The sequence below is a fragment of the Podospora bellae-mahoneyi genome, chromosome 5 (assembly GCF_035222275.1).
Source record: "Podospora bellae-mahoneyi strain CBS 112042 chromosome 5, whole genome shotgun sequence".
NCBI lineage: Eukaryota > Fungi > Ascomycota > Sordariomycetes > Sordariales > Podosporaceae > Podospora > Podospora bellae-mahoneyi.
Window position 1 is genome coordinate 2,947,180 of NC_085884.1, and position 12,331 is coordinate 2,959,510.

The following is a 12,331-nucleotide window of genomic DNA, read 5'->3' on the forward strand; positions in this document are numbered from 1 at the left end:
ATTTGATAACCCCAAAGATAGTTTGGTTCAAAGGTGCTGCATCTGGTTCATTGGGCTCGGATCTGTCAAAGCTAACCTCAGGTCTAACCGGCGAAAGACTGTGGACTCGTCCTCGAGATCAACTAGAAAGTTTGGTTGGAATCACAGTAGCATGCATAATATCTTAGATAGACCTATTTGCAGAACAGATCTACTTACAAGCCTGTCAGCAAAGAACCATGTGAATGGTGGTTCGAGGGACCTTGCTCTCCATTGTGCCAAGTCTCTTGCTAACAACATGGCCAAGTCATACAGCTTATAAAATTTGGACAGAGCTCTGCTGGTAAGTGTGCCGGTGACTTAGTCCGTTCCAAATTTTATGCATAGATATTAAGTGCTGATGCTGCAGTGGGTCATCCGTATGAGCATTTCTCAGCCATCACAGATTTCTCAATTCGTTGAGGCTCTATATTTCAACCTGTTTGTACGACTGTGACACCGCATGCCACCAAGTGAGAGGTCAGTCCACTCCATGCTTCTCCTTTCATGTCGCAAAAAGGAAAGGTGATGTCAACTCTCGACCATGAGACAGGATAGAGGCAAATACGTGGCCTCGGTGCTGAGCGTGGGAACGTATTGGCGTTTGGGAGGAAGACACACAATATGTAGGTAATCTGTGCCTGGTGTGGTACCCCTTCTACCCGTGAAGTTGATCCCAAGGACTCATGGGTTCAAACCTTTGCAAATCCCACAATACCTAACACGTGCTTCCGCCCAAGAGAAAAAAATGAGCAGGTAGCTAGTGTGTTGGGTTTCATTGCTGGGGATGGGAGGGAGTTGCCTTGCTCTTGACCCCACCTTCCTGACCTTGATGCCAGCGGCTCAACTGCCGGTTAAGAACGTGGAAGCATGGACTGCAGGCTGGGCATGCAGCTAGATGCCAATATAATGATATGTATGTAACACAATGACTGAACTGCATGCACCATTCCCTCATTCCATGTCACACCGGCTTCGCCAATGAATGATTAGCGCTATATCGACTAACAATCTTCACCTATTATATGCCATTGTAGACGCCGTAGGCTCTGTTGTACGTGCGTCGCGAGCTCCAGAAGTGGGTGCCTGCATGAAACTATATGCTTCATACTTCGGTGAGATATCACCCACTGTGTAACATGTAAATCATGTCGATGAGGATACCTATGCGGCTTGGCCATCTCCAGACCTTTCTGCTTTGATTCAAGTAGCAGTTCTCACCCCGCAATATGAACATAAGGGTACAAAAAGCTGACATTCACGCCTGGATTTTACTCGCAGACGAAGCAACTCCATCCAAGGTCTCACACCACCGCCGATTGCAAACGCAATGGACTTCCTTATCGACGCAGAGCTGAGCAACAGTACCATCCTCGGACTAGCGGCAGCATCCTTTGTGATCTGGTATGTTGTGACGGCTTTCACAGCTTGGTATCGTCTCCGCCACCTTCCAGGGCCCACGCTGGCCAAGTTCTCCTTCTTGTGGCAAGCCCATACTATCGTAACACAACAGGTGTCCTCGCGCTATATCAACCTCCGAGAATATGGTCCTCTCGTGGTCGTAGCGCCCGGCACGGTTGTCACTAATGATCCGGATGTTCTCCGCAAGATTTCGGCGGCTCGATCGACATATAAGCGTTCTGTCTGGTACGCCGGCGCCAAGTTCACACACGACAGTGACAGTATGGGAACCCAAGTGGACACTGCTGCTCACGACATACTCAAGGCAAAGACAGCAGGGCCCTATGCTGGCCGTGAAACTGAAGGTGGCCTAGAGAGGGCTGTTGATGCTCAGCTTGTCCGCCTGGTCGACCTCATCCGCCGGAAATATCTCTCCACTCCCGGCGAGCTTCGCTCCATTGACTTTGCCAAGCTGTCAAGATGCTTCACCATGGATGTCATCTCGGGTTTGGTATTCGGAAAGCCGTGGGGTCATCTTGATGAGGTGAGAAATGAGTTTGAACGGGGCTTGAAGTTTCCAAGTTCTGTTGCCCCTCAGAGACCTGACTTACCTAACCATGATTTCACCAGGGCGAGGACGTTCTAGGGTGGATAGGGACTATGGACAAGCTTCTGCCTATGATGTCAGTGGGGCTTGAACTCCCTGCCCTTCGGGACATTATGATACCAAAGTACGGACTTTTGCGCTGGTTCGGACCAAAGACCAGTGACAAATCTGGGTTGGGGGTCGTTATGAAGTAGGTCATCTCGTCTCATGTCCAAGCATCACCCCCACCGGGATGAATCCATAGGGTCTAACATTGCCGCTACCGAAATAGACATGTCAATGAAACCATTCGAGAGCGGTTTCAAAACAAGGACAAGCCCACCAAAGACATGATGGTGAGTAGCTGCTACCGACTGTCATGGATGTATCTAATGTATCTCTGCAGAGCGGGTTCATTCGCAACGGCATGACCAGAAGCGAATGCGAAGGAGAGGCCATCCTTGCTGTCCTTGCAGGTAATGATACAACGGCAGTAGGTCCAACTCCCATGCGCTTGAAAGTGTATTGCGCTGACGAGATCTAGAGCACGATTCGGTCGTCCATGCTCTATCTCATGGCCACGCCGCATGCCTATGCTCGGTTCAAAAAGGAGATCAAAGAGGCCGTCGAACAGGGCAAGGTCTCGAGTCCGATCACCAACGAGGAGGCCCAGAAGTTGCCTTACACGCAGGCCGTCATGTATGAAACCTTCCGCATTGGTAACGCCGTCACATTCGGCCATTACAAAGTAGTTCCAAGGGGAGGCGATACGCTTGCTGGCTACTACTTGCCTGGTGGGACAAATATTGGCCACAACACTTTGGGGTTGACGCACAACAAGAAAATCTTTGGAGAGGATGCTGATATATTTCGGCCGGAGCGCTTCCTCGAATGCCGGGCGGATCAGAAAACAGGAATGATGCGAGCATTGGAGATAATTTGGGGTGGTGGCCGATGGACATGTGCGGGTAAAAATGTGGCCTTGATTGAGTTGAACAAGACCGCTTTTGAGGTAAGACTTTCCGAGGCAATCAAGACGTACATGTTTGAGAGATTGCTGACAAAGGTCGATAGTTGATGAGACACTTTGACTTTCAGGTTGTGAATGTCCACAACCCAGTTAAAGAAAGGGCCTACATTTCAAAACTACATGACGACATGTTTGTCAGGATTTCTGAGGCGGATTGGAGCTGTATTTGAACGTGATTGCAGGGATTTTCAGGGAGGCAACCTTTGAGTAACAAAGTGAAATGAGATGCTTTTTTGAGTCGAAGTACATGTCCCAGTGAAGTGGACGGTTGTATGATGTCGCTGAAGCCTATGATGATGTCGCCGAGCCTATGAGTGCAGGGCGAGCCTGGATCGTCGAACTGCCTGGACCCGCCAAGTCGACGTCAACAGCAAAGCTCTTGCGGTGCCTGTCCTAGCCATCAGCCATCTGTCACTCAGCCCACAACACACTCTCCATTGCGACAACAACCCAACTTTCGGGTATCCGAGCATCGAAACTACCACCACATTTCAGGCATGTATTCCTTGTCTTTTATTTGTTCAAATATAAGAATCCCAGCTAACTCACCTACTCAAAGAACCTGCACCCAGCAAAATTCCCAATGTTCCGCCGGATCCGCAACCGCCTTTTGCGCCGCCCACCTATCGAGCCGGAGCCAGCTTTGCTTGATGATGAAGAACCTGGTACGTCTACATGATCTGTTCAGACTTTTCCTTTAAACATGAGCTAACCGGTTAATGTCAGCATGGGCGTTTATAAGAAACATGATTCGTCAACGCGTTATAATCATTGCCATGCGTCTGGGCTGCGACATGAACAATGTTCCCAACGTCGTTGCTGCTATGCAGATCGCGGACATATTCTTCGACATTGTTCGCCTCAGGGCAAACCAGCTGGGATATGAAAGACCTCTTTGGGTACCTATTTAGATAAAGGAGTGATCATGAATATCAGGAAAGTGAGAGGGAAGACTTCGGTGATAGTTAAAGTCAACCAGAACAATGAGGCCACGTATCGTGAGATTTGACAGGAAACATATGCTAGCCTTTCCCGTCCTTAGTCAGGGCCTTCTTTTTGACCTTCTACTTCATTCACCCCTGACGTCTGTGGGCTGTCCCCTTTCTGTCCCCCCTTTGTTAACCGCAGCTTCCATAATTATAACTGTTTCGAGATATTCCAAAGTGTGAAGCGGCCATTCCATGCATCAATATCATCGACTAGAGCAACCTCACATAAATTAATTCTCAATGCGTTGCTACCCCTCCTCATTTTCACGGAGCTAAGTGCGTCGGATTCTGGATGCCCTACTGTCGTTGCTTCTGACCCAGATTAGATCAATCATGCTACACGCGTGTTGGATCCCAAAGACGACACTATTCCTCAGTGTCGAATCTTGGTCTTGGGCTTCCCCTAAGGAACCAGTCTTGAACTGCCTCTTCTCCCTTACCATAAAATAATTGAGACACTGCCTGGTAAAGTAGGTTAACATGCTTTGAAGGGTAGTCCATAGGCCTTTAAAAATAGTTGGTAGGCCTTCAAAAATAGTTAGGAGGCCTTCTAAAACAGTTAAGAGGCCTTCTAAAACAGTTAAGAGGCCTTTGGAAATATTTAAAAGGCCTATTGCCTACCTTTCAAAGTAGAGTTTATGGTATAATATGGGTTAACTTACTTTCACGTATCCGCTATTTTGTGGTGAGGGAGCTCTTCTATAAAACTGTATATTGTTTCAGCTGACTTTTGTGTTTCTTATTTACATGGGGGCTAAGAGCTGATTCGGTAGGCCAGCGAGTAAAAGCTGAACAATAGATGCATCAAGGAACCAATCACTAACTGCAGTCTGGATACGTACAATCATTGGCATCATTGGCTGCCTAACCAATTATCAACTCCAAATGTTTCTCTTATCCTTGAGGCACTCCTGGCTATCATTTCCTGTTATGTGGATGATAACCAGCCATCAACCATTATCCATATCTGCTCCGTCATAGGGTAGGTATCAGAAAGAACACTGTGCAAGAATCCTGAAGCAATTTCCGGGACAGTTCTTTCTCACAATCAGGTTGTCGCTCAAGCACAAATACTATCAAAAACCATAACATCGCTCATTGAGCGGCAGTCTCTGTGGGGCTATGGAAGTCCTCAAATTCCAGGAACTCGTCTTCGACAAGCTCAACGAAGAAGACCTCTACAGCACCATCGGCCTAGGCTCCACCCCCCTCCTCCTCAAACTCCTCAACCCCCCCCCTCTCCAACCCCTCCCAAGTCGCCGTCCTCTCCTGGCGCTAGGACGGCGACCTCGCCACCCGCGGCTCCAATAACATCGCCCGAGTCATCCAATCAGCCAAAAGACTAAACATCCAATACCTCTCCCTCGACATCATCTCCATCGACCAAACCCCCTCCAGAGAAGCCCTCATCCAACAAGTAGTCTCCTTCTCCTCCCTCTACAAAACCATCCCAGTGATTGCTGTCTACCTAGGCCAGGGCGCTTTTATACACGCTAATATGTACCACCCTTGGATCTTGCATGAGATACAACTGTGCAGGTATAATCCTACTAGGATTATTCCTTGACATGGCTGTTGGGGGCCGGGTGCCATGGGAGCAGAGACGAGCTTGAGGCTCGGTTTGGGGGTCTGTGGTGGAAGGGTTTTTTGAAGTCAATTATTGGAGTGCTGTGCAAGAATATCGGGATGATGTGCGTGGCAGATTGTAGGTATATCATACCGCGGTACTCACCACCCTTGATCAGGGCGTATGAGAAGTTCAGTCAGAATGATTATCTGCTTACAGTTGCACTTCTTTGTGATCTGGAGGTATCCTTACGCGATGAGCTGTTTGGAATGCTGGAGCCATGGGTTATGACCGTTATAGGTTTGAGGAGGTTATCGAGGAAAGTTTGGATCCTGAGTGGGACCGCGAATGCACATACTACGGGATTTTTCTGGATGGAACTCAGGTTGGGGTTTGTAAGAGGGTTGTGAAACAGGCCAAGGTTTCCAGTCAGAACCCTCTTTGGTAGTACGTGTATGTGCTCCTTGTTGAGCTAAACGTGGGCCGTGTTATTTTTGAGGCGCTTGGGTTCGGGGGTTTGGAGTGGGAAGAAACTCGGACGAAACTAAAGAGTTGTTCTTGGAGGGATGGAGGGGATGTTGTGTATGGATAGAGGAGTGAAAGAGAAAGAAAACGAGCTGTGTTTGTACTTCTTTGTATTGTGTATCATTGTTTGTTTCCTCTACCTAGCTCGACAGCTACTCGCAACTTGTGGGCGAGACCGACAGCCGCATCTGTGACCCTGGCATAAATACCGCCGTCCTCCTCCATTCTCCAAATGAGTACCAGGGAAATATGTCCGAGGAAACCAGCCTCAAATCCCCAATCCGATATATAAACGAAGGGATTTGTGCTTGTGTAATGTGCTCCGACGTATGTCTGTCAAAATGTATGACAGTACAAACGATGGTGCAATGTGTTATGTACGTCGTGACCCTCCAAACGACTGTGGTATCAAACATTCAACCTGAACCCCCCCCCTTCCTCCATCATCTAATTCCTCCTCGCCGCCCGCTAATTTACCCCCTCGCCCTCCATCTTAAGAACCTCATCATCAATAACAGCCTCCTCCACCATATTCTCCCGATTTAAATACCTCGTCTCCCTGTAACTCGAAGACACAGAAGAGGTAGTCGTGCTGACGCTGTCTGAGCGCCGAGAGAGGTGGTGTCTTGACAATGGCAGGGTGGATTCACTCCGGCCCCTGACAGAAGAGACGCGGATGGGGATGGTGACATAGCTGGCTGTGCTGCCGGGTGTTGTTGTTGGGACGGCGGCGGCGGAGCTGACATCGATTTCTAGGGTGCGGTTGCTGCTGCGGCGGTGACTGAGGGCGCGTTGAACCATCCTGACTGAGGTGTGTGACAAATTGGGTGTTGTGGGTTGGTAGGTGTGCTTTTATGAGACGTAGAAGGGAGTATAAAGTAGTGTTCAAGATGGCTCAGGTCCAAGTCGAAGAAGAGTCTTTATTATCACTGTTGCTGATTCTGAAAATGTGAGAAAAGTGCGGGCCACCCGCGGGTAGAAGTAGGATTGCGGCGAGCAGCAATGACAAGGTGTTTCTCCACGTTCAGGAATGCGTGGAACCTCGGACTCTTGTTTGCCAGTGGCCACCTCTTCCAGGTCGACCTCCACTGCAGGATCGCCAGCCGACGACATGGTTTGATCTTCGACAGTGGCCTCTACCTTCGACCCGCTCTTATTCTTGCGGAGTAATGTGGGCGGGATGGAACTCTGAGGAATGCTCCCGCTGCGCCGTGCCGCGGGTGTGCCGTTTCGCTTTGCGCAGCTACCAGGTAGCTGGGTCTCGAGTGCCGGGGCCGGGCCAGGGTGAAACAGTTCTGACGGGGTTCGAGAGGGCCGGAATGCTGCTGCATGATCTCGCTTGTTTGTGCACTTGAGAGTCGAATACCGTAAAGACCGAATATCATGCCCCGAAAACGAGGAGACAGTTTGTCTACGATACGGCGATGATCAAGTGAAAGGCATGAATCGAGATGGTTCTGGCGAAGCAGACTCATTACTTTGACTTGGGACGAACGTGTTGTTATAGATGCTCCAGTGAGGCACTGTCAAAAACGTGGTCCTGCTGGTGGCGGCCATGGCTTTGACCCATTTTGCCACCATCAACCCAGCTACTTAGTCATTCCCAGTCTTTCACTATGCCACCATGGTGAATCATGAAGTCTTCGGCGCGTGCGTTGTTGCGATCGAGAAGAGTTCTAGACCTCTCCACTTGAGCCCCTAATTTTTGGTGACGGCTCTTGAGTTGTCAAGTTGGACATTTGTTGTTAAGAACTTCGAAACAAAGCAACCCGATATCAACAGTCGCCATCAGAAGGCTCAGCCCCCACGCTCATCCCCACGATCCAAAATCGCGATAGTGGTTTCCAAGATGACAAGTTGTGCGACAAGCCAAGTTCGTCCACCCCAGGCCAGGCTGGCCCCCTATCAGCCTTACACCTCCACGATCTACTGCCGTGAGAAACACTTGATCTCCTTCATGCAGAAACTCCAGATCGACATTGCAGAGGAGACACGTGCCGATTTGTGTTATCGACCAAAACGAGAATAGAGGTGGCAAAATGGTGTAATGCTTGCTGAGAAACAAAAGTCAAGATCGACTGTGATGTGATATGCCTGTCATAGTAATACAGCGTGTTATACAGTTGCTATTCCCATCCAAATGCGCCACAAGTCTCCATGTAGAATGCCCGTCCATTATGCTCCCATCCATTATGCTCCCATCCAGATACGAATCCCGCGTCCAGTTTTATACACGCCCCAATGAATATGATGTCGAAACTAAATGGCACTGGCCAAGTACTTTCGCTGATCTTGCATCGAATTTCCCCAATGCCTCAGCCTCGCCTGCATCCCATATTCCCACTCGGGCAACGAGACCAACTCCTTGAGAAAAGGACCCTGCTTCCCCGTCTCGCTTGCTCTGACCCACGACGAGATGGCATTCAACACCTTGAGCGAGTCGGCGTCAAATACCATGCCGGCCATACGCATCTCCTCAAACATGTTTAGCACACCTTCGGCATTGCCGTACCTATACCACAAAATCCTCACTAGCTCGTTGTAAAAGGGCGTGCTGGCCCCCAAAACGTAGCTTGCCGGCCCAAGCTCCTTGACGCGCGGTAAAATGTTCAAGGCCAGCGGTGATGGGTGGGAAAATCTTTGGTGGAACAGACGGAGGGCGGCTAGAAGATAGCGGGGGTACAGTGGACCGTAGATGTGCAGGGGAAATAGGTCATTGCCTGGTGCGTTTTCCTCGGCGTTGGCCGCAGGAGGAGCCGTATCAGCTTTTTTGCCATTGCGTCCCTTCGTCTTCAACACGGATGGCTCCAGCTTGTCCAACCCAAACCTGGCCACCATTGGAAAGACCTCCTTTTCTAAAATATCCCACAGCTCAAAGTCTGTTTTTGTGGCCTGCATCATCCCTTCGACTCGCGCGCGCTCGGCACGGCGGAGAGCTTCGTGCTGAACGGACTTGCCGAGTGGGTTGAGCACCATGTCGGGGTCAGCTCCAACGCGGGAGGCGGCACTTTCTGAATACCCATCGGGGCTCTTGAGCTCCTCGGCTTCGGTGATGTTGAGGGCTCGGCGGGCAGCATCACGGAGGCTCGGCGGAAAGCGCAAGAGAGCTTTGTTCCAGTCATTGGTGTTGGCTGCTTGTGTCATGGGGTGACTCTTGCCGTAGGGATGTTGGAGCTGTCTAGTATTTCTCGCTTCGACGTCGGCGGCATCTTGCATGATGATGTCGATTGTCTCACTAGCTGACGGCTGGGCTGGTAAATCCAAGGCCGCATCGCTCTTGGGCCAGCGCTGCTGCGTAGGCTTGAGGAGCGAGGGGTCTTGATGGCTCGAAGGTGACTGCTTGGCGGCAATTTCTTCAAAGATAGCCTTGAAGGCATCACGCTCGGTGGGTGTGATGGTCGATCGATCTCCAGCCTCTGTGAGAAGATGGTTCAATTCTCTGGGAGGGGGTCGCTCGTAGTCTTCTGGAAGCTCGAAGGGGATGGATTCTCTTTTCGGGCCACCGGAAGCAGGGCCTCGCCTGTAAGATCCTGTTCTGCTTGGACGGGAGGATCTCCTTGGGGGCATATATGAAGACGGTCTGAGGGGCAGGTTTGTCGCCGCTGTGGTGTGCACAAAGGCTCGCAATGCTGGATTTGGAGCGGCATGCCGAGATATCCTCTGCAGGGTCCGGGTCTGGTAGAGAAATGGGAGAAGTGTTGTTGACATTTTGGAGACCGGTTGCGCACTATGAGTCCAGTCTTTGTTTGATGGGCAGGGCACAAGAATCTTTTGCGCACAGCACCGGCGGCAGCGCTATCCAAAATTTCCAAAAGAATTGCCTGCCGGGGTCGACAAATTGTGAGCGCTAGACTTCTCACAGTACTAGCGTCTGCTGTTCATTGTGGGGGAGTGGGGCACCTGGGCAGCCAACCCCACCAGGTTTGCTCCGTGATTACGCGACTGGATTGCATTCGCGACTCGAGCGCGTCGGGCTTAATTGATTTTCGGCTGCCAGCGCGACAGTTCACGTTTTGCTTTCTCTTGTCTTTGTCCACCTTCAGGTTGCTCTTTGGCACAAGGAACCTCCAACCTCGATCACCTTGCTTAGTTTTTGACAGCTCTTGACACCCTCCATTGGACTTTGACTTTGGTTTTCGAGATATTTAATTGCTCTCAGCTCGACACAAAATGCCCCCTAAGAAGGAGCCCGTCATCAGTGCCTTTGAGCGGAAGCGTTTGGAGAATATTGCGGCGAACAATGCGATCCTCAGTGGGATATCAGCGACGGCTGATAAGATCATCCCTTCGAAAGCGACACCCACGAAAACCAAGGCGAAAAAATCTACGCCACGTAAACGCGAACCGACCAAAGTCGCCCACCAGCCCGCCACAAGAAGAAGCACGCGCTTAGCTGGTGTCGACGCTGACAACGACACCCTTAAGCGCAAGTTTGAGGTCGAGGTCGAGGCCGCGGCTGAGAAGGCGAAAGCCAAGAAGCTCCGAGTCAACGGAGACTTGCAGCTAGGAGACATTTCGGTAGAGGGGCGCAAATGGGAAGGCGGTGTTGACGGACTCGGGCTGCTCAAGGGCTTGTCAGTTCGCGGTGCCCAACCTGGTGTCAAAACCTTTGACGAAGACGATGTCGAGGAGACTTCAGATGAGAATCTCAAGGAGCTGAGACTGCGCATGCGCAATCTCAAGATGTACGATAAATGGCCAGTTGCCGGTATGTTGTCCATGTTGCATTGGCTCGCCCAACCCCAGGTTGACTGACACGAAGCAGACATTAAGATTGTTCCGCAGCGCATCTACTCAATGGGCTTCCATCCAACAGAGGACAAACCGATCATCTTTGCCGGTGATAAGGAAGGGGCCATGGGTATCTTCGATGCGTCCCAAGAGCCGATCAAGACCGAAGATGACGAAGACGAAGAAAGCTACTCTGACCCCGTGATATCAGCATTCAAGACGCACGCTCGCACCATTACCTCTTTTCAATTTTCCTCCGTCGATGCCAATGCCGTCTACACATCCTCTTACGATTCCTCCATCCGCAAGCTCGACTTGGACAAGGGGGTATCCACTCAGGTTTTTGCCCCGGTCGATGCAGGCGTGGAGCTTCCCATCAGTGCAATGGACATACCATCGACGGACCCTAACACGATTGTATTCTCGACGCTAAATGGTCAGCTTGGACGCCATGACATCCGGACCAAGCCGGCGGATGCTGAGATCTGGCATCTCGTGGATCCTAAAATCGGAGGGTTTTCTTTACATCCTCTACAGCCTCACCTTGTGGCTGCCGCATCGCTCGACCGCACTTTAAAGATCTGGGACTTGCGGAAAATACAAGGGACGGGGGATATGCGAAAGCCCGTCTTGCTGGGAGAGCATGAGTCCCGCTTGTCTGTCTCACATGCTAGCTGGAGCAGCGCCGGCCATATTGCGACGTCTAGCTACGATGATACCATCAAGATCTACTCTTTCCCTGATGCGGGCTCCTGGAAAGCAGGCGTCGAGCTTTTTGACGACCAGATGGAACCAGTGCACAAGATTGCCCATAACAACCAAACTGGACGCTGGGTAACCATCTTGAAGCCTCAGTGGCAGAAGAGCCCATTTGACGGGATTCAAAAGTTCGCCATTGGCAACATGAACCGGTTCGTGGACATTTATGCGGCGAACGGAGAGCAACTGGCACAGCTGGACGGCGATGGCATCACGGCTGTGCCGGCTGTAGCGCATTTTCACCCTACATTGGAATGGGTTGCGGGCGGTAATGCCAGCGGCAAGCTGTGCCTGTGGATGTAGCTTCTCTGTAATATCTTAGGAAATGGTTGAAGGGTTGTGTGGCTGGTTGGTTGGCATTGAGTGTGGGACGAGGCGTGCGAGGTGATGATACCATGTACAATGCAACGGGAGTAATGTGTAGTGTTTTGTATGAGAAACTTTTGTATGACTTGGAGGAGGAGAAGGCAGAACCTGGAATAATTATATTATATACAATGCTGGGCTACCAACATATGCCATCCGAAACGGCCTCGATGGCTGTTGGCCCCATCATCTGCTCATGCACAATGTGCGGCGGAGCAGTCAATGCTGACGCGGCCGAGATACAGGGTGTGGGAATTCTGTTAACGATATTTCAAACCCATAGGGGACTTTCCAGTTTCCCGTGCCCAGCTTCTAAATATCGGAAACTTTCCCAATCTTTGTCTCGCATGTGACTCCAT

At 50.7% G+C, this 12,331-nt stretch overlaps 5 protein-coding genes across 5 annotated transcripts; 3 read left to right on the top strand and 2 right to left on the bottom strand.

Moving 5' to 3' along the window:
* Nucleotides 1-1,105: 1,105 nt before the first annotated feature.
* On the top strand, nucleotides 1,106-3,205 carry QC761_506620 (uncharacterized protein; the record flags this gene model as incomplete). The annotated part of the gene is made up of 6 exons (XM_062879883.1): nucleotides 1,106-1,963; nucleotides 2,050-2,216; nucleotides 2,298-2,361; nucleotides 2,412-2,498; nucleotides 2,550-3,017; nucleotides 3,080-3,205. Exons 1-6 carry the CDS (start codon nucleotides 1,349-1,351, stop codon nucleotides 3,203-3,205), a joined length of 1,527 nt encoding a protein of 508 aa, XP_062731246.1. The 5' UTR covers nucleotides 1,106-1,348.
* A 413-nt stretch (nucleotides 3,206-3,618) lies between these two features.
* On the top strand, nucleotides 3,619-3,946 carry QC761_0082790 (uncharacterized protein; the record flags this gene model as incomplete). Its single annotated transcript, XM_062872869.1, has 2 exons — nucleotides 3,619-3,700; nucleotides 3,762-3,946. 2 exons carry the CDS (start codon nucleotides 3,619-3,621, stop codon nucleotides 3,944-3,946), a joined length of 267 nt encoding a protein of 88 aa, XP_062731247.1.
* A 2,638-nt stretch (nucleotides 3,947-6,584) lies between these two features.
* QC761_0082800 (uncharacterized protein) lies at nucleotides 6,585-6,917 on the bottom strand (the record flags this gene model as incomplete). Its single annotated transcript, XM_062872870.1, has 1 exon — nucleotides 6,585-6,917. The coding sequence occupies one exon, from the start codon at nucleotides 6,915-6,917 to the stop codon at nucleotides 6,585-6,587; it is 333 nt and encodes a 110-aa protein (XP_062731248.1).
* A 1,458-nt stretch (nucleotides 6,918-8,375) lies between these two features.
* QC761_506600 (uncharacterized protein) lies at nucleotides 8,376-9,824 on the bottom strand (the record flags this gene model as incomplete). The annotated part of the gene is made up of 1 exon (XM_062879882.1): nucleotides 8,376-9,824. The coding sequence occupies one exon, from the start codon at nucleotides 9,822-9,824 to the stop codon at nucleotides 8,376-8,378; it is 1,449 nt and encodes a 482-aa protein (XP_062731249.1).
* Nucleotides 9,825-10,071: 247 nt separating this feature from the next.
* Nucleotides 10,072-12,119, top strand: QC761_506590 (uncharacterized protein). The gene is made up of 2 exons (XM_062879881.1): nucleotides 10,072-10,824; nucleotides 10,882-12,119. The coding sequence occupies exons 1-2, from the start codon at nucleotides 10,287-10,289 to the stop codon at nucleotides 11,907-11,909; spliced, it is 1,566 nt and encodes a 521-aa protein (XP_062731250.1). The 5' UTR covers nucleotides 10,072-10,286; the 3' UTR covers nucleotides 11,910-12,119.
* Nucleotides 12,120-12,331: the final 212 nt, after the last annotated feature.